The 22476-nt window shown below is 49.1% G+C and overlaps 1 protein-coding gene across 4 annotated transcripts; it reads left to right on the top strand.

The window, feature by feature from the left end:
* Positions 1-44: 44 nt before the first annotated feature.
* HCLS1 (hematopoietic cell-specific Lyn substrate 1) lies at positions 45-20836 on the top strand. 4 transcript variants are annotated; one of them, XM_054811591.1, is made up of 15 exons: positions 45-178; positions 2470-2553; positions 4354-4427; positions 5445-5574; positions 6732-6842; positions 7457-7511; positions 9585-9695; positions 10195-10305; positions 11860-11915; positions 14942-15011; positions 15242-15378; positions 16167-16277; positions 16780-17089; positions 17861-17932; positions 18298-20836. In XM_054811591.1, exons 2-15 carry the CDS (start codon positions 2470-2472, stop codon positions 18432-18434), a joined length of 1569 nt encoding a protein of 522 aa, XP_054667566.1. In that variant the 5' UTR covers positions 45-178; the 3' UTR covers positions 18435-20836. The 4 variants fall into 4 exon arrangements, with proteins under 4 accessions (XP_054667566.1, XP_054667568.1, XP_054667567.1 ...); XM_054811593.1 differs by having other exon boundaries at positions 16783-17089; XM_054811592.1 differs by having other exon boundaries at positions 16170-16277.
* Positions 20837-22476: the final 1640 nt, after the last annotated feature.

The raw sequence follows: 22476 nt of genomic DNA on the forward strand, positions 1-22476 counted from the left end.
AGGGCAGGTTTTGGCACTCATGACTTGGGCAGGGTTGGGGGCTGGGACACAGGAAGTGAAGATAGCTGAAGTTAAAACAGGAACTTGGAGCACGCAGCACTTGAAAAGCTGTCGCTGGCAACAGGTGCCTGAGCAAAAAGCAGCAAGTTTGCCAGCAGGAGCTGGTGAGCCTTTTAAGGTAAGAAAGCTGAGTGGATTTTGAGAGTGGAAAGTGAAAAACAGCAACAAGAAAATGTAGGGGTTTGGTGGGTGAAGAGAACTCCTTCCTGACCCAGCATGGGAGTTGATAGTGCTCAACATTTTTTTCTCAGTCTGTTCTTTGGTCATCGTTGTTGCTCTTGTGTTTGAGGTGCTAAAGAACCGTGTTTCCAAATCAACCAGCATGACTGTTCTAAGTGTGGTAGCCCCGTATTTGTGCTGTAGTGGATGCTTTCAAGGGGAAAAATGGGACAAACTAAAGGGTCGAGATGCTACTCTGGGTCATATTCCTCACTATAGAGGGTGTCTAGAGCCTTGTGGTGTGATGGCTCCCAAGATGCATGGTGGGTGGCTTTGGAGAGTAGGTGGTCGAGAACTATTTACAGCAGGATTTAAAACCCTGAACCATCTGCATTCGAGCTAGCTGCTCAAATCAGCTACCCTGTTTACAGCCCTGTGCTAGCTGGTTATTGCTGCTGTTTTATCGTTAACAAAAATGAGCCACAAACTTTAAAAATCTTTGGAGTGAGAGATGCTAATAAATTAGGGAGGGGAAAAGGAGATGAAAGACATCGTTAGATTGTGCTATGTTGTCCACATGAGACTTCCTGATTCTCCTGCTTCCATTTGCAATTAGCTATATTCACTTTGTCGTAAGATTACTGTCAGTGCATACAAGCACAGCAGAGTATGTCACAGACCTGCTGTGTTATGGAGTATGACAATTTTTTTTTTTTTTTATTTTCCTGAAGCAGCCTGGGGAAGGCCTAAAGCCAGATCTTCACAGTAAATCTGCCTTGGTCCTACATCCACTTAACTATCTGGCTTTTGTTTAACAAAAGAAAGACTCATCCCTTCTGTGCTCTTTTAGTTTCTGTTGTCTTTGCTCCCTGGTCTTACAGTGCTGATTGTCTAGACAATTGGTAAGGGCAGCTTGAAACTGAACTGAACAGTGCACTGGACTGAACTGGAAGGTTATTCACTTAACTGCTTTTTGTGTTGTGCAATTATTACTTGTTCAGCATAAACATTTTGCTTGCACAGAAAGCAACTGTCCTGGGTAGTTGGGGGCAATTTATAGGCTACTGTATGGTTGTGGGATTGAGGGGTTAGTGCTGTTGAGAAGCACCTAATAAAAGCATGCTGTTAAAGGAGGATGCATCACAAAGCAGTTCCCTCCTGTTGGTTCATTCACAGGTTTATGTGATATTTGCAGCCATGTGAACCAGGGCTCAGCAGCCCAGTCTTTGCTGCAAATTCTATTGAGTCTTTCTCTCGGCCGCAGCGAAAAGCTACTTTGGGCGCCAAAACAATTTGGGGCTCCTCCACGCCACAGGGAGTAATAGGTGGTGGGACATGAGACCTCTGCTGAGAGTGATTGCTCTGTTGTGTAGGGGCAGGCAAGCCATCTTTCCTCTGTCTCTCGTTTTGTAGAAACTGTGTTACTTGTGAGGGACTTTCTTATTTTTCACTGTCACCTTGAAAATGAAATGCAGGAGGTTTAGATTTCACATTACTGTTATTTAACTTCCTCTTCCTGGGCCTATCATTTCCTACAGGCCTCTTCAGACAGCCTGTAGAAGCTTCTGCAGCTTGTACGCTACAACTTCAGCCTTTTTAGCCCTGCACACTTAATGATTTTAGCCCCATTTCCTGTTTTTTACCATATGACAAACATACATAAACACCGCACAGCATACTGTACCAGCACCGTCAGATCAGCATACAGTTTTTCTCTGAACCTTCTCAAGCACACTAGGCAGTGATTAAAAGGTTGGAAAACAGACATTAAACTTGAAGAGTCCAACCTCTGGTAAATAAGCATTGTATCATGGTGGCAGAGCAAGCCATGGCCTCTGGTGGTGTGCTGTGACTGTGCATAACAGAAGGAGCTTACAGCAGGGAACAGTCTCCCACAGCACAGAAAATCAATGGTTGTTGGAAAAGCAGAATCTGGTAGTTGGTTGCTAGCGCTAATTTACATTAAACTAAGGCGTGCATTTTAACTGTGGAGTCAGTGTGCATGAAGATTGTGGTTTACACTTAAAATCCCTGTGGGTGTTGCTGAAAGAGGTGCTGGGGTTTGAGAGTAGCTATTTTGGGGTGCCCTATGCTGTATGAGGGACAGAGAGATCAGCAGAGCAGATGGCCTGCAAGGGTCCCTTCCAGCCCGAGTTATGCCATGACTGCTGTGGTCTCACATGCCCATGGCTGTGAGCCAGCAGTGCCCACATGCTGGACTTTGGGTGATACTGTGTCCTCCTTGTGCAGATGTGGAAAGCAGTCGTGGGACATGACGTGTCAGTGAAGATTGAGGCTCAGGGAGATGACTGGGACACTGACCCTGATTTTGTGGTGAGTGTCGGGTGTGGTAATCCATAATATTGGTGGTGGTGTGAAGGGTTCACTGGCCCTGGGCATGTGCTGGTCAACTGGGCCAGGGCTCAGGGTGAGGCAAGGCTGTGCAGGATCAGCCAAGTCCCATCTACCCCTTGCAGGTACTGTCAGGTCACTTGTCTAAGCCATTTCTGACCCATATCTATGTTTAGTCTCCAGAACGTCCTACATCAGTGTACCCTGCATCTGACGACAAGTAATATCACATAAGAAGTATAGAATATTTAGTTTCTTTTAAACCCGCTCCCTGGTAACTTCACTGAGTCCTCCCCACGACTTATGTTACAAAAAATAGAGAAGACTTACATTTTTCTCTTTCCTACACTGTTTGTAATTGTACAGGATTCCAGCATTGCCCTCATTTGTCTTTTTTCCAGATGGAAGAATCCTACTCTATTTACAGTCACCTTGTGCAGATGCAGCTCCATGCCTCTAAATAGCCTTGTTTTCTGTCTAGTCCAGTTTTCTAGGTGAGATGGTGAGAGAATAGGACTCAGCCTATTTGATTCTCTATTCCTTTCCTAATAAGTTACTCACACTTCATCTTTTTGGCCAATTCTGCATTTGCTACTCTTTTACGTAATTGCACATAATTCCGTATTTCATACTCCTTCCTGAATGGTAAATATTTTGGAACCTTCATTGTGCAGATATAATTAGGATTTTTTTTTTTCCCCGTATGCTTTACTTTTGTACTTACTAACTGTCATTTACAATTTTATCACCCATTGATTTGGCATCACAAGATTTTTCTGCACTGCTTTGTCTTCTCTATTTGGTTAACCTAAACAGTCCTTTACTGTCTCAAGACACTGACATCTCATTCTTCACACCTTTTTTCTAAACCTCTTAGGAGCACATAGCACAGCAAAAGTCCTGCTCCTCCTGGCACCAAGGAGTGCCAGCCATACTCTACAGCCACAGGTCTCTCTGAGCTCTGTTGAGATTTTGGTTTCCTTTCCAAGATAGTTTCTTGATCAACAGTCTCTTCTGTTACACAAGTCGCATGTTTTCGATGTTCAGTCTTGCCTAGTTATTTCCAATAAGTAATTCCAGTTTGGGACAGAAAAGCAAGTTCCCTCCCCAAAGTTCCAAATTATTAATGTTTTTAAAAAAATTCTTTGCTGTCAAAATTTGGATTTACTTTTTTTCTTCTATTTGTGGAAGCATTTAATATAAGCCTGAACAGAATAAGACTTTGTATTTTTTAATTCTATTTTAAATATACATATTTTTAGCTTTACCTTATGTTAGGAAATACACTATTGATGCTTCAAAGTATCAAATACATGTTCAGACCTTCCAAAAAGAAGACAAAACAAGTGCTGTCATAACAAAGCTGAGGCAGAACAGCAGACCTTGAATGAAATGTTCATTTCAGTGTTCTTCCAACATTTTCCTAAACAATTTCCACAGCATTTTTGTTTGCTAGCTCCTCCCTGAGGAAGAGGGATGGAGCTTCCGCAGCCCTGCGTCCTGTCCCCGCGACCGTCCCGGGCCGCGGACCCGCCGTCCCCGGGCTCCTGGCCCTGCAGGACGCCGGTCGCCGGCGGGGATGGGTCTCCCGGGACCCCCGACCGTCCCCGCTGTGCCTTGCCCGCCACCCCCTTCCCGTCCGTGACCGGGAGTCGTCCTCGTCTCTTCGTCCGCCCCGGCACGGGTCGTCCGGGCTCGCTCGGAGGGCCGGGGGAAGAGACCCCTGTTTCTCTGGGGCGGGCGGGCCCCGCCGGCGGCTGACGGCTACGGTTCGCTCTGCAGAACGACATTTCCGAGAAGGAGCAGCGCTGGGGAGCTAAAACCATCGAAGGCTCCGGGCGCGCCGAGCACATCGAGTGAGTGCGGCCAGGCGGGGCGCGGAGGGCAGCGGGCGGTCCAAGTCGCGGTGCCGGCGGGGCCCAGTCCCCGGGCGCTGCGGCTCCCACGGGCGTCTGGGAACCGGGAGCTGCGGGCGGGCCGTTACCACGGCGACGTCCCGTGAGGGGAAGCGGCAGCGCCGGCCGAAACCAGCCAAATAAGGGCTTGCGCGCTGCGAGGCCGCGGCAGGGGCGGAACGGCCCGGGGGAGGCGTGGCCCGCCGTTTCGCGCCCGCCCGCCCGCGGAGCTGTGGGGTACAGATGAGGCCGAGAGGGCTGCGGGTTCCCTGCCGGCCGGCCTCGGACTCCTCGCTTGGGGTACACCTCCGGCCCCAGAAAGCAGCGAGGTGGCATGGGAGACCTCACCCCCGTCATGGAGGGCCTTGGGGCTGCACTGCCCCCCCCCACCCCCCGCACCCCGAGGCTGCAGCCTGCCTGCCTGGGCTCTGCCGGCTGCATCCGGGCTCTTGGTTTGAGATGATGGTGTTGCACCAGAGGCAAAATTCACAGGCCACCTGAGATGCTGCGAGGGGTTAACTTTAAAGTACCTCCAGACAGCGGTTCCCTGTGGCAAAGACTTCCTGCTCCTTCCCTGTCCAAAGCTGACCCTATCCAGCAGCTCCTTGGGACATCCCAGTACTGCCCTGCACAGTGTCACTAGTGCAGCACACAGAAAAAGGAAGCATGGGTGCCTGTTGAAGGTAGGGTGTGACCCTGAATGGGGGCTGCAGGGTTGTGGCTGGATGCACCCACTGAGCCTACCACTCTGGATCCTTTGCCAGCCCCCAGGGTAGCTTCATCTCCTACCACAGTGCAGTGTCTGCACGTATGTGGCTATCACACAGAGGGGGCCCAGTGTGGGCACACAATGGCAGCTGGCAGTGGGTTTATGTCCTGCTCTGTGCTGGCCTATGGCTGGCACAGGGATACTCCACCTGGCTACATGGGTCTGCACAATCCCACAGTGACTTGCCCTGACTCTCTCTTTCTCACCAGCATCCATCAGCTGAGGAACAAGGTATCAGAGGAACATGAGGTCATCAAGAAGAAGGAGCTGGAGACTGGCCCCAAGGCCTCCTATGGTTATGGGGGCAAATTTGGAACAGAGCGGGACCGAATGGATAAGGTAACAGTTGTAGAGGGCTTCCTTGGACCCCAGTGGAAAAGTCTTTTTCTCATGAAGGAAAGAGCATCCCAGTTTTCTGATCTGACCCTAAAGGGAGAGAATGGAGAGCTGGCAGATTCAAACATGTCTAGCTAGCCCATAATCTGTCTCCAGGATCTGTTTGAACCCATTTGTATAATTTGTCGCTACAACTTCCTTCACAGAATCACAGAATGGTAGGGTTTGGAAGGGGACCTCTGGAGGTCATAGAGTCCAACCCCCCGCTAAAGCAGGATCACCTAGAGCAGGTTGCACAGGATTGTGTCCAGGTGGATTTTTGAATGTCTCCAGAGAAGGAGACTCCACAACCTCTCTGGGCAGCCTGTCCCAGTGCTCGGTCACCCTCACAGTAAGGAATTTTTTTTCTCATGTTCAAGCGGAACTTCCTGTGTTCCAGTTTGTGCCCGTTGCCCCTTGTCCTGTCACTGGGCACCACTGAGAAGAGTCTGGCCTCATCCTCTTGACATCCACCCTTTAGATATTCATAAGTATTGATCAGATCCCCTCTTAATCTTCTCCAGACTAAACAGATGCAGCTCTCTCAGCCTTTCCTCATATGAGATGCTCCAGTCTCTTCATCATCCTTGTAGCCCTCCACTGGACCATCCCCAGTAGTTGTACCACCTCCTGCAGGGAGCAGTGGGACCCTGGCCTGGCCTATGGTTGGCATAAAGGGTGATCCCAGCCAGGTCTGCTGACCCTCACGCTCAGACATAGAAAACAGGGAGCAGGTGCCAGACCTGCTACCTGTAGGTTTTCAGATGTGCATGCCTATCTGCACTTTTCTTCTCAGTTTCCCCACATGATTATCCACCACTCCACCGGTATTTGGGAGCAGCAGGTATTCAGCATCCCACAGTCTGCATGATGAGCTAGCACTGGGGCCAGTTGTGTGGGATGGCTGCCCTTGAAGCTGGATCACAGGTCTCAGAGCAGAGCTGGTACTGGCAAAGGCTGTGCAGAAGGCATCACCGCCACCACCAGCATGGTCAATTTGGACCTGTCACCTCATGGCTGCAAGCATCTTGGCAGCAGGGCAGAGCAACTGTGTGGTGCCTATGTCTCTGTCCACCCTGCCAGTCTGACCATGGATGCTCATGTCATGGTGTCTCTCTTAGTGCGCAGTGGGCCATGAGTACATTGCTGATGTTGGGAAGCACTCCTCGCAGACGGATGCCGCCCAGGGCTTTGGGGGAAAGTATGGAGTCCAACGGGACCGAGCTGACAAGGTGTGTTGGACAGGGCAGCTGAAATATGTACTTGCAGTTTTCAAAGTGCTAGTGGGTGCAGGTCTAGGCATGCCATGTACCATGGTCTCCACTGAGGCACGCAGCTCACCTCCTGCGTGCAGGACAATGATTGATGACAATTTGCAGGGCACTTTGTGAAGATTAACTCTCTGGTGTGCATTAACCTACTTGCACTATCCTATACAGGCAGCACTGTGTTTGTCTTGGGCGGGGGCTGTGGTGTTTTGCGTCTCCAAACCCCCAAGCTGTGCCATGCACAGTGACTGGCCGTGGCAGGACTGGAGGGAGACAGCAGGATGCCGTCCCTCCCATGCACATCCTGGTGTCCCTTGCCTGCTGACAGGGTGTGGAGTCAGGATTGAGTCCCTCTTACCTTGAGTGCATAGGCTCTTGTGAGGGCCTGTTCCTGGGCACACTGCCACATGGACAGCAGGGATGATGTGGGAGGCTGAGAAGGTCCATACCAACCAAGTTGTGGCCAGATACCTGCACACAAAACAGGGAGCAGGATCCCAGCCCGGCCTCTGGAGCAGGTTAGGTGAGACCCGGCTTGGCCCTCAGGATGACTGACATTTCTCCCCTTCTTGTTCCAGTCAGCACTGGGCTTTGAATACAAGGGTGAGGTGGAAAAACACTCGTCCCAGAAAGGCAAGTCCATGGGCACATAAGGCCCCTTGACACTTTGCCCAGCTTTTTTTCTGCTCCCAATATCCTGTGCTGTCTGCTGTGGCACATTCTCCTTTGTTATTCCCCTCCTGTCACTTGTTTCAGATTCCTGTTCCCAGTCAGTCACCCTTGTGGCTCCATTCCCTGCTGCCCTGTCACCACCTTTCTGTTGTACATTCTACTTGTCTCTACCTTTTGCTTTGATGGAAACCACATCATCGCTGAGCAGAGAAGACATCCCCACACCCCCCCCCCAATGGATGGCTGATGCTCCCTTTCCTCTAAAAGTCCTTCAGAGCAACTGCCCCAGAGGGAACCCAAGCACTGTAGGATGCGAGAAATGATTTCTGAAAAAACGGCATATAAGAAAAAGCACAACAATGAATATGGAAACAAAAGCCTATACAGCACCCAAACTTTTGCAGAATTCTGGCCATGATTCAACCAAACTTTGACACGTACAATGTTCATTAAGAACATTGCAAGAACTGAAACTAAATATATTTTAAATATTCTGCAACCAAGAGAAGATGAGAGGGCAAGGTCTGTTACTATTTCAGATAAATGTGAGGAATACTGCATTACCAAGAAGAGAAGAACTGAATCATGTTTGTTTCAGAGGAAACTCTAAAAGAAGATGTTTTGAGGCATTCTTGGTTCACATGCAGTTGCGCTACATTAACATATTCCTGTATTGGAGATTGTGTACTAGATTGTAGACATAGAAATTCATCAGGCTGTGTAAAACCAGAGAAATCACTCAGGACAAAATGAAAATGTTAGAAATAGGTGTTTGGATTGTTTTTCATAAAGATGTGGCCATACTGGAAACTCCAGCATCAAGGTAACAGTCATAAAATCTATATTTGCTGAAAGCAGCATCCTAAAAGGTCCATTTCCTAATGGCCTAATGGGTAAATAATAGTTTAATCAGGATAAGTTTAAGACATTTCTAGAACTTAAAGATTCATTCTTAAGTGATTGAGCTTCTATGAAACAGAGAACCATTTCTGAATACAAAATATTTTGATGTATATTTCTCTGGATCACAGTTTTCATGAATTGACAATGTTGAATTTGCTGGAGAAGCCCCAACTCATTCCTGTGAAATGCAGACCAGTAAGATATGGTCAGGGAACAGAGGTAACTGTGATTTACTCCTTCTGAAGGGCAGGATTTGGAAACAGACCTGGCAGACTAGGTCTCTGAAAGGAAAGTGTCTCAATACAGCCAGCAGGTAGGACAGAGGCTGAAATTTCTTAGGACATTAGCCAATAATAATAAGGTAGTCCTGAGAGAGTAACTGAACGCAGTTGAAGTAGTTAATACATTACTAGTTTAGAAGATGGAAAAAGGAGAGATGTAAGATGTGCTGTGCCTCTATCACGTAATGGTCGGGTGTGCCAGAGACAGTCGGGGCGGGGGGGGGGGGGGAAGCTAGAGCATGTCTTCAGAAATGTGGGTCTCAGCCTTTGCTGCAGCATCCAGAGTCTGGTTTCCTTGTAGAAGTTGAGATTCGATTATAGCAAATGTAAGCCATACAACAAGAGTTTGCCATTTGTTCTGTACTTTCAAGGGCTCAATATATTTATTCACCGACCTTTTCAGAGACTGGGAGAACACAGATTGAAATCCTTGCTCTGGAGGTGTGTGAGTGGGTAGATGCCCAGGCTGTCAGTGACCAAGTCTTGCTTTGGCCTTGTGTCCTTGGGTGGCTGAGCTCCCACTGCCTCCCCAGCTGCCCTTGGCATGTCACTTTTCTTCTTTGCCCTCGGCCTGCTGTGTCTTCTGCTGCCCACAGCACGCACGCTCTCTTGCTGCCATGACCTATGCTTGCCCTGTGCACCCACCCCCATGAACCCTCGTCCTCAATGGCCCTCATGGTACTCCCAGCCATCCACTCTGTCCCCTCCAAGCTTCTTGCTTTTTCTAGTGTTTTCCATTGTCCCTGCTGCTCTTCCTCCTCCCTGGTGCTCCTCCCCGTTGCTGCTCCCCATCTTTATCCCCTCCCCTCCCCATATGTGGGGCAGGTTTTCACTCCATGCACCACCTCAGATTACTCCAAGGGCTTTGGTGGCCGTTACGGTGTGGAGAGGGACAAGGTGGACAAAGCAGCAGTAGGATTTGACTACAAGAGCCAGGCAGAGAAGCATGACTCTCAGAAAGGTGAGCTGGGGGAGTGCAATGCAGAAGGCAGTGTCAGGACTGGAACTTGGGACTATGCCCACTGGGACTCTGGGGCACCATGCTTGATTTTTGCAACCTGTTGCATGAATGGTGGAAAAGCTACAGGGAGCTGTTGGGTACCCGCTGCTTGCAGCAAGGGAATGGGGCGGATGATGAAAGCCACTGCATGGTATGACTGCTGGAAAAAGCTCAGGCTAAATGAAGAGGAACACAGGGATCTCTTGGGCAGTATGTCACCAAAGGAAGGGTGCAGGGGAAGCCCAGGCAGGTGCTAATAGCAGGTGACATGTCACAGGGAGGAGGGAGGGCTGTCGCTGCAGCCACCAGTGGGGAAATCTGGCCTTGCTCCATGTCTTTGAGCCCTGGGCAGGGAAAACTATTGTCCCTTTGAGAACTGAGCTCACAGTGCTGCCACTTCTTTCTTTCCCTCCCTGGTCTGTTCTCTTTCATGCCATGATCTGGATCCCTATGGCTGAAGACTATTCTGTGGGCTTTGGTGGGAAGTTCGGTGTCCAGAAGGATCGTCAGGACAAGAGTGCCCTTGGCTGGGACCATCAGGAGGAAGTGCAACCCCATGCATCCCAAACAGGTAGGGCAACGCTGCCAGAGGTAGCAGCACAATTTCCTTGGAGCGCACACAGACCTAGAGCTAGTGGTTCATACTTGACAGAAATCCAGCTGCTGAAAACTGAATGTGTATGGCCATGTTGTGGAACAGCTGGGACGTTGTGAACTCCCAAAGCACAAGGGTAAACTCTGCCAGAGTAGGTGCATGCTTGGATCAGCGGGGAACATTGAATGCAAGTCCCTGAGTCAGGCTTCCCAGACTATACTGTGCTTTTTCTGTGAGGTACATTCCTGATCATAAGGTCATTCCAAAGGTGAGCACGTGGGAATGAGGCAAAGCAGGTTCCAGCAGTGGCTTAACTACAGTATATATTGAGTGCACCCTCAGCAAGTTTGCCAACGACACCAACCTGTGTGGTGTGGTCAACACACTGGAGGGAAGGGATGTCATCCAGAGGGACCTTGGTAGGCTTGAGAGGTGGGCCCCATGCAAACTTCATGATGTTCAACAAGGCCGAGTGTAAAGTCCTGCACATGGGTCGGGGCAATCCCAAACACAGCTGCAGGTTGGGCGGAGAATGGATTGAAAGCAGCCCTGAGGAGAAGGACTTGAGAGTGTTGGTGGATGAAAAGCTCAACATGAGCCAGCAATGTGTGCTTGCAGCCCAGAAAGTCAACTGTGTCCTGGGCTGCATCCAAAGAAGTATGACCAGCAGGTGGAGGGAGGGGATTCTCCCCCTCTACTCCGCTCTCATGAGACCCCACCTGGAGTACTGCATCAAGCTCTGGAGCCCCCAACATAAGAAGGACACAGACCTGTTGGAGTCTAGAGGAGGCCACAAAGATGATCACATGGCTGGAGCACCTCTCCTTTGAAGACAGGCTGAGAAAGTTGGGGTTGTTTAGTCTGGAGAAGACAAGGCTCCGGGGAAAACGTAGAGCAGCCTTCCAGTACCTAAAGGGGCCTACAGGAAAGCTATAGAGGGACTCTTTATTAGGGAGTGTAGTGATAGGACAAGGGGTAATGCCTTTAAACTGAAAGAGGGTAGATTTACATTAGATGTTAAGACAAAATTATTTACTGTGAGGGTGGTGAGGCACTGGAACATGTTGCTCAGTGAAGCTGTGGATGCCCCATCCCTGGAGGTGTTCAAGGCCAGGTTGGATGGGGCGTTGGGCAATCTGGTCTAGTGGAGGGTGTCCTTGCCCATGGCAGGGGGTTGAAACTAGATGGTCTTTAAGGTCCCTTCCAATCCATGATTCTATGATTTTATGTTTAACTTCAGTGAACAAGACCACATTACACTCAAACAGCATGACTGGCTTCTCACCCCAGTGCCCTGGAAGCAGATTTGCCAGTGTACCTCACTGAACACCTGTGCACCTCACTGAAAGGAATGAAAGATTAGTCTTAAAAGCAACTGTCCAGAGCATTTTGCATGTATTATCTCTATTTAGTTCCATTTGTGATAAGATGCAGACAAAGGTAACTCATTTCACTGGTCACAGCATACTGAAGTCAGAGGTGCACACAGAATGTAAAATATTATAAAATAGCCTCATTTTTTCCATACAGACTATGCCAAGGGTTTTGGAGGCCGTTACGGGATCCAGAAGGACAGAGTAGATAAGGTAAGACTGCATGCTGCAGCCTGCAATTGCTTCCCGCTAACCACTGATCTTTGCACTGCTGCCAAAGAAGTGACTTCCCAGCTGGGAGATGAGGTCACACTGCTCAGTGCAGAGCTATTGCAAGGGTGAGGGAACTGGCCCAGTGTAAATACCAGAGGGTGCAGAGGAATGCGGCCTGGGGAGACCATAATGCAAGGGAGAAAAAGTTTTTCCACTCTCAGCTGCTTTTCAATCATTCCACTCTCAGACTGAACAGTCATACACCTGCTTTCTCTTGGGGCAGGATTTAATAGCAGAGCCAGTGAAGAGCTTTCTAAGGGCATCAGGCAGTGCTCTCCTGGATATCTAGTACCATCTGAGATACTGGGAGTGTTCTGTCTGGCTGCTTGTCATCACTCCTGAAGACCCTGTGTGTACCAATACAGTCAGGATGAGCAATGATAGCTCCTTGGAGATGAAATTTTGTGAGCGTGCAGCCTTGTGCGAAGTCTGAGAGACCACAGGCTATTGCACCGTGGAGGAACTCTCTTACACAGGACAGGTTTTGGATCAGACTGAAAGCTCATCTGGTGTCATGTCCCCAGCGCTGACTGGTAGGTCATGATCACACAGAGAGCAGTAGCACAGAGCGTGGTTCTTCCCTTGGACTACCTCCAGCGAGAAGGTGGTATTGCCGTGGCTGGCATTCCTCTAGCTATTCTTACTCATGGTGTGAGTTTTGTTAGCAGCTGTCACACCCACATGTAAACAAGGCTTCCCAGAAGCTGACTTGAATCTTTGGTCCCTCAAGTAGCCAACTTGCAGACCTCCCCGGTCTCTCCAGTATCTGACGCAGATCTGTGGCCGCCCTGGTAACTGGCTCCTTATCCTCTTATATTACCAGCTCATGTGGCTTTGTGTATGGGTAACTGTCCCCGTATCACTCCCCCTTAATTACTGGTGAAATCTGGCCATTCCTCATGGTGCTGTCCGTAACTCATCAGCTTCTCTGTTATTTGTTACCTTCTGCAGGTTTTTCTGTCCTGTCCAGGAGTTTCTTATGGTCTGTTCAGTTAGCTAAATCTCAGGCCAGGGCCTAGTCATCGGTCTGCAAACCTTAACAAAACCCAGCAGGGATGGGATGGGCAGGGATCAACCTTGCACGAGAAGAGGTCATCCAGTTTGCTGGTTCAAGTTTTCTGTCTGGGCCGGAACCAGACAAAGGTTTATATACAGTCAAAATGCAGACTGTCTCAGGCACTTGAATTAATGTTGTGCTTTGGCAGGCTACCCTGCAAGCTTGTTCAGGAAAGGGGGTCTTGCCAGTGGATGATGATCTGCACAGATGGGAATAACCTAAAAAATAAGAATCCTGGATGGTGGTGGGGCTTTGGGGCATTAGGAAGAGGAAGCGAGGGTACCTTATCTGAACCATACTTTTTCTGTTGCTGGGCACAGTGCTAGTGGTGCAGTGTTTTGCCCAGTACAGTATCAACATCGCCATACTCAGGAGCTGGAGGAGGCAGATGAGGACCTTTCTTCAGGGCCTTGAGCCAAGGAAGGACATACATAAACACATACCTGCAACAACCAAGCATGTTCCTTTCCATGCTGCATGTGTAGATTGGGCCAGTAGCAGAGTGGGAATGGCATCCTACCCATGGAAGAGATTAACATGGTCTATGAATTTAACAGCAGCAAATGGAGGTGCACTGTCAAAAGGCAAGGCATCATGTATGTGGCAGAAAAAAAACATGCAAAATCAGATGAGCACTTGAGCAAAAGTCACGGCTGTGGGTCATTTGAATAGCAGGATGCAGAAAGGAGATAAGCAGTTCTTGGTCAGCTCAAAGTGGAACATGAATTTGTGCATTTTGAGAGTACTGAAGCATAATCAAAGATGGTAAAAATAAGGATATTTGGGCAAGTACCCAAGTTCTTGATTGCCTGCTTTTCAGGCACTGGGTAGTGCTGAATTCATTGCTCCAGAGTAGAGCACCACCAGGCAATATACCACCAGGCAATCTTAACACCCTTTTGATAAAGTTTTGAACACTAAGTGTGGGATTCAGCTCTCACATTAAGACTCATAAATTTAAATGCTGTCATATAAGCAACATGTCTCTGCTGTGGTCTGTGTAGACCTGGTTCTGAGCATGCAGTGCTGCTTGCCTGCTCAGGTGGGTTTTCTTTGAGAGCAAAGCTGCTCTCTGGGCTCCACTGACTGTAGTAGGAATTTGGCCACCCAGCCCATTAGTGACACCTGCAGGTGGAACCCTAAATGTAGCTGTATTAGTCTGATTAGTCTGGATCCTACCTGCAGTTTCCTTTTTGTATGAAAGTTTTCTTATCAAAGTAGATAAAACCCCTCTATCTCACTTCTCTTTTTGCTGCAAACACCCCATCAATGCTATTACCAGTTTAGCCATCTCTTCACACCTCATAAAGCCAGTGATATCTCAGATGTTCACACGTTTTCACTTTGATGTTTTCCAGACTATGCTACTGTGTACACGTACTGCAGGCAATGACCTGCTGAGGGGACATGTTTTTCACGGTTAGGCAGCTGCAGTTGTGCATCCAATAGGGAAGTGCTTCCATGCCTCATACTGCTGGGAGTGCAGGGGATGGATACATCAGGTCCTTGGACCTTAGGAAGTGGTAGACTGCCAGGCATCCACTCAGCTCTTTGCTGTGTTACTGGTGAGCGCTTCTGCCTTGAATGCCCAGCCCTGCTGTCCCATGCAACAGTCATCTTGCCACTGTGCACCGTCTTCCACTTGCCTCCATGTAGCCTTTTCAGCCCTCAGAGCGCCATCCTTCTAACAGGAACAGCCCTTGCCTTTGGCTGCAGGGCAGCAGGCACTCCCACAGGGCAGGGAGGCATCAGGAGAGCAGAGATGCAGCCAGAAGCCTCCACAGTTGTACAGATGAGGATGGACACAGCTGGGAACAAAGCTTGCAGTCACCAGTAGCCAAACCCAGCAGGGGATCTCAGCACTGGCCTTGCCTAACAAGCTGGAAACTTCATTCACTTCCTCTTGCAGAGTGCTGCTGGCTTTAGTGAGATGGCAGCTCCCACCTCCTCGTATGAGAAAACAAGACCACTGGAGGCAGGTGAGACAACTGAGTACCAGCCCTGGGCTTGATTGGAAGCTGTGGGCCTCATGGTCCCTCTGTGGCAGCACATTGGCAGACATGTGCTGTGGATTTAACCTGTGTTGAGGGGCAGGAGAAGGTGGCTGAACTGCAAGTTTCTTTGGGGGAGGCAGAGGTCTGCGTTTCTCCTGGATGCTTGGGGTGCTGGAAGGGAGCTATTGAGCAGGCTTGATCAGCTGTCTTCACAGGAGCTTCCAGTGGCACCAGAAGCCTGCGGTCACAGTTTGAAAACATGGCTAAGTCAGCAGAGGAGGAGAGCAGAAGGCAGGCAGAGGAGGACCGGGTGAGGCGGCAGGCTCGGGAGTGCCAGGTGGCTCGGCAGAAGGTGAGCCATGACCATCTTGCCATGTTCTCCAGGGACTGAGAAGCAGACTTTTCCTCAGGGCCATGCAGCTCCCTGTCCTTGTACCTGATCTCTTTGCAGTAACTTCTTGCCTAAACTGCTTCCCTGCAACTTCCAGGGACTGCTATTGAACTTCACAGCACACAGATCAGGACGTGCCTGCACCCAGCCATGACCCCCTGTGCTTTGGCCTAGGCTCCTTCTTGCCTTTAGTGCCTGGCAAACACAGTGCAAATCACATGTCCCCAGTATCACTGGAGATTGCACCCAAACCCTCACTTTTACAAGATCTCCTTTTACATTGTGCTGTTTCTGTATTCTATGTGCAGATAAGGTTTCACCAATAAAGCACTCCCTGATACATTCCCTCCTTGAGGCTACTTTCTGCAGACCCCATAGTCATTACAGGTCTGCTAGTGTCCAGTCCCTAGGGCAGGTTTATGGGAGCTAGAACATATTTCAGCTGGAGGAAAACTGAGAGTTGCTCTGTGAGCTGGAACAGATTTCAGCTGAATGAAAATTTTCTGAGTTGCTCTGTTGGGAGTGGACATCACTCTGGACCTCATTCAAAGGGATTGAGGGGATCCCAGAGAAGTTGTGGATGCCCCATCCCTGGAAGTGTTCAAGACCAAGTTGGATGGGCCTTTGAGCAACCTAGTTTAGTGGAGGGTGTCCCTGCCTGTAGCAGGTGGGTTGGAACTAGATGATCTTTAAGGTCCCTTCCAACCCAAACCGTTCTATGATTCTATGATCTGATGACTTTTCTCCAGCAGCAAATCCCGCAGAGGGAGAAGGACCACACAGAGGCAGTGCCTGCCACCGTGCCAGCAAGGGTGCCTGAGAGTGCTGACCGAGCCAGGCCTGCGTCACAAGGAGAACAGGTGCCAAGGCGGGCTGGGGAGAGCCAGAAAGGGGAGCAGGCAGAGGGGATGGCACCTGAGAGGGGGCTGTGCTTTACGGGCAGCCCTGCAGGAAGAAGTGGGGTGCAGCCACAGTGTGGGAGAGGCTTTGGAAGGAGTGAGGGAGGAAACATTGGGGTGGCGATGGGACATGGCTGCACAGCACCTTATAGCGTGAGATGGGCTCTTGAAGTGGGTCGGTGTAGTGGCAGTACAGTGAGCTGTAGCTAAATATGTGAGAGGTTCAAATACATGAGCCACGAGGGTCTTCACAGCAATCCCAGGTGCCGGTTCAGCACAGACCTAAAGGCTGAACTGTTTCCCCATTGTGCAGAGGGTGATGTGCCATTCTTGTCATGGTAGCACTAAAGGCACCTGCAATGGAGCGGGCTCCCTTGTGTTGGTTGCCGTGCAGTCATGGGAGAGCTGCCTGCAGTGGATGTTTTGCAGGTGATTTTCCTGTCACTTTCTCACTTCATGGCAGCAGGCAAAAAGGGAAGATGAGGAAACACCACCCACTTTGCCACCAAGGCCAGCAGATCTGGGTGAAGAGCTATGCAAGATCCACAGCCAGGATCAGCCCATCTATAGTGAAAGCTTGGATGTCGGTGGAGACTATGAGGAGCTGCCAGAGCCCTCTGACTACTGTGACAGTACCAATGGAGGTGCTGACTATGAGGAGCTGCCAGCTCCTTTGGGAAAGCTAGATGCCATCTATGACCATGGAGGAGATGGAGGTGAGGACTATGAGGAGATCCTTCCTGAGGAGCCCAACCAGAGTCAGCCCCACCTGGGTGAGTACTGATGGAAGAGCCCATGTCTTGGGGAGCTTGTATCTGTCCACTCACCTCACTGGATGTCTGGGACAGACTCCAGAGGGAATTTGTATCCTGAAGTCTACTGTGGTCAGGGTAGCAGCCCATGAAGATGACAGCTTTGGTTATCTCGCACTCTCTTGCTGGCTTCAAGGTGTGAGATCAGCTTCATGGGATGCTGGGCCAGGCAGCAAGTATCTCTGCTGGAGCAGAACTCAGGCAGGAGGACCAGAGGGCTGCCGTGAGCTCTGAAGAAGTTGGACCTGGACCGATGCTCTTGGTGCACTGTTTCCTGGCAAATGACTGCCAGTGCTGCACTGAGGCCTGGGGGTGCCTTCTTAATTCAGCTTGTTGCTCAAACAGCTGATGCCCATAAGACCTGATCTGGTAGTTTCTCCTGGGTGTGAGGAGTGCAGGGTAGTCTTCCTCCAAGCACATAAGCAAACTGCATGGGCTGCTGTTGATGTTTCTGTTGCAGCCTCAATGCTACTGGACATGGTAAGTGGAGAGGCTGGAGGTATGTCCAGCCTTTTTCTTGGGAGAGGAACATGAAGCGTCAGGACCCCACCTGTCTCCTTGCAGAAGGGGAAGGAAGTCATACCTTGCTTTGAGCCATGGTACACCTTTCCCTGTTGATAGCGTTTGGATGTGGTTCACCCCAAGGCTGACAGCTGGGCGGAGGGTGGCACTCACCAGATCTATATGGCTGCTTTCAGCCTCTTTCTCATCTGCCCGTCCTGTCTTCTGCAGGGGAAATGGACAATGGTTATGAGGTGAAGAGCCCTGGGACCTGCGCAGTGGCTCTCTATGATTACCAAGGAGGTGGGTCTGCCATCCAGGCTGTGGGGAGAGGCACTGGGAGCTGGCTGAGGTGGTGCAACAGGGAGGTGGTGACTTAGACCATCAGCAATGGTGAAAAGATTTTGACTTGGTGGTTTATATTTCTTCCTCTTGGAAAGCAGAATGAGACCTGACTTGGGAACACAGAAGCTTCATCTTTCATCTGTGTAGTCTTGCGCCATCTCTGCTTTATCTGAACTGTTTGATGGGGGTTGGATGGGATGAACTCTGAGGGTGATCAGAACGCTTGTTCTGTATTCTCCTCCTGGGGCGGGGAGGGATGTAAAACCAGCTCTTTCTGGGATTATTTTTGCATTGTGATAATCTTTTCTGAACAATTTTTGCAGATGGAGATGATGAGATTTCTTTTGATCCTGATGACACAATCACACACATCGAGATGGTAGACGAAGGCTGGTGGCGGGGGCAGTGCCGGGGCAAAGTAGGCCTCTTTCCAGCAAATTATGTGAAGCTTCTGCAGTGAAACCAGCATTGTCCAAACTGCTTCCGTCCAAACTTTTCTCTCTCTCTCTGCTTGAGCCTTTTACATGTTATTAGCTTAATTTGGCTCGGCCTGGTATGTGTACATGCAAGAAATGCCAAGGAGCAAACTGGCATTGTCTGAGGGAATGGTTCCCTCAGTCTGAGGACTTTGGTTCCCATCTACTTCCAGATGGGATGGTTTAAGAGCATGGGAGTGCGACATAAGACGTCTTTTCTACCTAGGCTGTCGCACACATCAACCAGCAAGTTTGCAGAAGTGTGTCCACTCCCAGAATCATAGAATCATTTAGGTTGGAAGAGACCTTTAAGATCATCAAGTCCAACCGCTAATCTAGCACTGCCAAGTCCACCACTAAACCATGTTCCTAAGCACCACATCTATGTGTCTTTTAAATACCTCCAGGGATGGTGACTCCACCACTTCCCTGGGCAGCCTGTTGCAGTGCTTGATAATCCTTTCAGTGAAGAAATTTTCCCTAATATCCAATCTAAACCTCTCCTGGCACTTGAGGTCATTTCCTGTCATCTTATCACTTGTTACTTGGGAGAAGACACTGACACCCCTCTCTTGCTACAACCTCCTTTCAGGTAGTTGTAGAGAGCAGTAAGTTCTCTCCTGAGCCCCCTTTTCTCCAGGCTAAACTACCCCAGCTCCCTCAGCCACTCATAAGACTTTCTCTCTAGACCCTTCACCAAGATGGGGACAAGGCAGCTGATGTCCTGAACCAGTCACTGTCTGAAATAGAGGATGACATAGCAAGGCTCCTGGAGCTCTTTAGGTTATGGGCTTTTTGATAAAGAAAACTAAAGAAAAAGGCTGTTGATGTGCCCCTGGAATTTGAGCAAGTACAAAGTTTGTTTGAGAAGAAAAATGGTATTTTTGCAGAGCACTTCACTTTTTAGATTGACGTGCTCTCTTATAAAACACATCTGCACAACTGATGTTAGGGATATGCACAATGCTCATGTGTTGTGCTGGGCAATTCTGCTTTTGAAGTATCTCCATGTGACGAGAGCTGGACTGCTTGAGAAGGGCACAGCCTTCTTCAGTGACCTTTGCCAGTATCCATGGATGGACTTTCCTTTGTTGCTCCTGTTCCCAACACAGCAATTCAAAGAAAAGAAACACCAACTCTAATCCAGTCAAGGCAGAAGGGACATGAGCTATGGGACCTTTTTAAGTAACTGTGGCCCTGGATCTCATCCTACCCAGAGGTCAAGGAAAAGAGCACTGTGAAAGCCAAACTTACCTTTGTTCCCAAGAAGAGTTTCCATTTGCAGGATGAACCATGTTTGCAGCATAGGGTAGAGAAACACGAACCTGGTCTGTCTGGGCAGATTTGAGGGCTGGGGCCTTAGAACATTTAACCATCATCACAGTGAACTGATTTTCCTGCACACTGACACAAGCTTGGCTGTAGTGGGCTGTTCCATTAAACAAGAGAAGTGTGCGCTGGATCAATGAAAATGTAGGATGATCTTGCTAAGGTAGGAGATTACTCACTTGGTTTTCCTCTACGTGCCAAGAATGCTGTTGGGAGATGTGTCATTTCTGGGGTAAACCTTGAAAAAGGAAGTGTAAAAATCAGATTATTTTCTGAGAAAAAATTATTATGGAAAACCTGTCTTGGAGCAAAAGAAAAATACTAAAAGGCTTCAGTTAACAAAGAGTACGTTAAGAACTGTCTTGGTCCTCATCCAGGCAGCCCATCAAAGGAATGTTCTGCTAGGGAAGTCCTTTCAATCTAGAAAATGAATCGGAGTAAGTGCTGCTTAATACAGGCAGTACAATATTTTTGAGAGCGCTCCATTTTTCCTGTTAGCTGTTCTGACAGTATAAATAAGCAAACACATGCAGATGGGGTGGGAAGAACAGTTCCACAACTTGTCACTAGCGTAAGGGCTCCAGCGTGCTTTGCAGTCAGTGCTAAAGGTAGGTTCCCCCATCCGGTATTTGGCTCAGCCTGTTCTCACTGCTGTTGGGTGGTTTGAGTCTCTGTGCTGAAGTTAGGCATCCCCAGTGTGGCAGTGAAATAGTTAACGACTCATAGGCATTTGCAGGACTCACTAGTTAAGAAATATTCACAGGTAATGGTCTCACCAGTTTAATTAATAAAGATGTGAATTATTTGTTGAAGGGTGTTCTGGCTAGAATCTGAAGAATGCTATTGAAGAATGCTATATCTGAAGAATGCTATTGTTATTTACAATATCCTGTTTATGTGACATTGGTGAAGAATGAGTTGCATAACCTAAGGGTATATAAACTCTGTAACTGCCCCATTTGGGTAGAGTTCATATTGGCAGTGTCTGTCATTCTGCTGTGCTGTGCTCTCCCTCATAGCTGTAGTAATAAACTGTTTCTGTTCTGGCTTACTAAAATTGCGTCTCAGTTATTCTGTGGCAGCACATGTCCCCTGTGTCTGTTGTAGGCTTGGTTCTTTGCACAATGATAAGGGGCCTCCATTCTAGCCCTCCTTCATCACAGATGTGGGGAAAAGGCTAAGCAGCTGGGAAGCAGGACAAGAGGAAATTATTTTACTGCTTAAAGCAGTTTTCAGTAGTAATCCAATGCAAACTGAAACCCTCCCTTGAACCAGTATATTCCAGGCTAGATGTTCAACATGCCACTGTAGGAGTTGTTTGCTGATCCTTTGTGGTATGCAAGTACCATCACAATAGGAATAAATCGGAGACATGCTGAATAGCACAGCATCTGAGAAGCTGCAGGAGCATAGAATCATAGAATCATTTAGGTTGGAAGAGACCTTTAAGATCATCAAGTCCAATCGCTAACCTAGCACTGTCAAGTCTACCACTAAACCATGTCCCTAAGCAGCGCATCTGTGCATCTTTTAAATACCTCCAGGGATGGTGACTCCACCACTTCCCTGGGCAGCCTGTTCCAGTGCTTGCTAACCCTTTCAGTGAAGAAATTTTCCCTAATATCCAATCTAAACCTCCCCTGGCACAACTTGAGGCCATTTCCTCTCATCCCATCACTTGTTATTTGGGAGAAGAGACTAACACCCCCCCCCCCCCCTTGCTACAACCTCCTTTCAGGTACTTGTAGAGAGTGATGAGGTCTCCCCTCGACCTCCTTTTCTCCAGGCTAAACAATCCCAGTTTCCACTGCCACTCCTCATCATACTTGTTCTCTAGACCCTTCATTGGCTTCGTTGCTCTTCTTTGGCCATGCTCCAGCACCTCAATGTCTTTCTGGTAACAAGGAGCCCAAAACCGAGCACAGTACTCAAGGTGCAGCCTCACCAGTGCCAAGTACAGGGGGACGATCACTGCCCTAGTCCTGCTGGCCACAATATTTCTGATACAAGCCAGGATGCTGTTGGCCACCTTGGCCAAAAGTCAGCCGGCTGTCGACCAATACCCCCAGGTCCTTTTCTGCTGGGCAGCTTTCCAGCCACTCTTCCCCAAGCCCGTAGCATTGCATGGGGTTGTTGTGGCCCAAGTGCAGGACCCAGCACTGAGCCTTGTTGAACCTCATACAGTAGTTGGCCTCGGCCCATTGATCCAGCCTGTCCAGATCCCTCTGTAGAGCCTTCCTACCCTCGAGCAGATCAACACTCCCGCCCAACTTGGTCTTGTCTGCAAACTTATTGAGGGTGGGTGCACTTGATCCCCTTGTCCAGATCATGGATAAAGATATTAAAGAGAAGTGGCTGAAGCTGGCTGCCCCACGCCACCAGCCAGCCCTTAGCCACTATTATCCACAGCCACACCACTCACAACAACTGCATTTTTATTTTTTTATGGCTGTAGAGTAAATCAATAATTTCTGGTGAGGATTTAAGCAATGCCTGCTCACAGCTCAGTGCTGATAACTTGGTGTTTGACCAAAACAGTGAGAATAATTGGTGGCCTGTTTAAACTGCTGGCTGCTGTGCTAATGTACGAAATTCTACAGAGCTTTCATGGCAGTCTGGAGAAACCCAGCAGACATCAGACTCAGTGTCAAAGCATGTGTGGAAGGAGGATGGTGTGACAGCCATGTTGCAGAGGCC

This window comes from Grus americana, chromosome 1 (genome assembly GCF_028858705.1).
Source record: "Grus americana isolate bGruAme1 chromosome 1, bGruAme1.mat, whole genome shotgun sequence".
Classification (NCBI taxonomy): Eukaryota; Metazoa; Chordata; class Aves; order Gruiformes; family Gruidae; genus Grus; species Grus americana.

Coding starts and splice junctions, on each gene's coding strand:
- HCLS1 (XM_054811591.1), top strand. CDS start 2,470: ATGTGGAAAGCAGTCGTGGGACATGACGTGTCAGTGAAGATTGAGGCT. Junction 5,575..6,731: donor AGCGGGACCGAATGGATAAG/GTAACAGTTGTA, acceptor TGTCTCTCTTAG/TGCGCAGTGGGCCATGAGTA. Junction 7,512..9,584: donor AAAACACTCGTCCCAGAAAG/GCAAGTCCATGG, acceptor GCACCACCTCAG/ATTACTCCAAGGGCTTTGGT.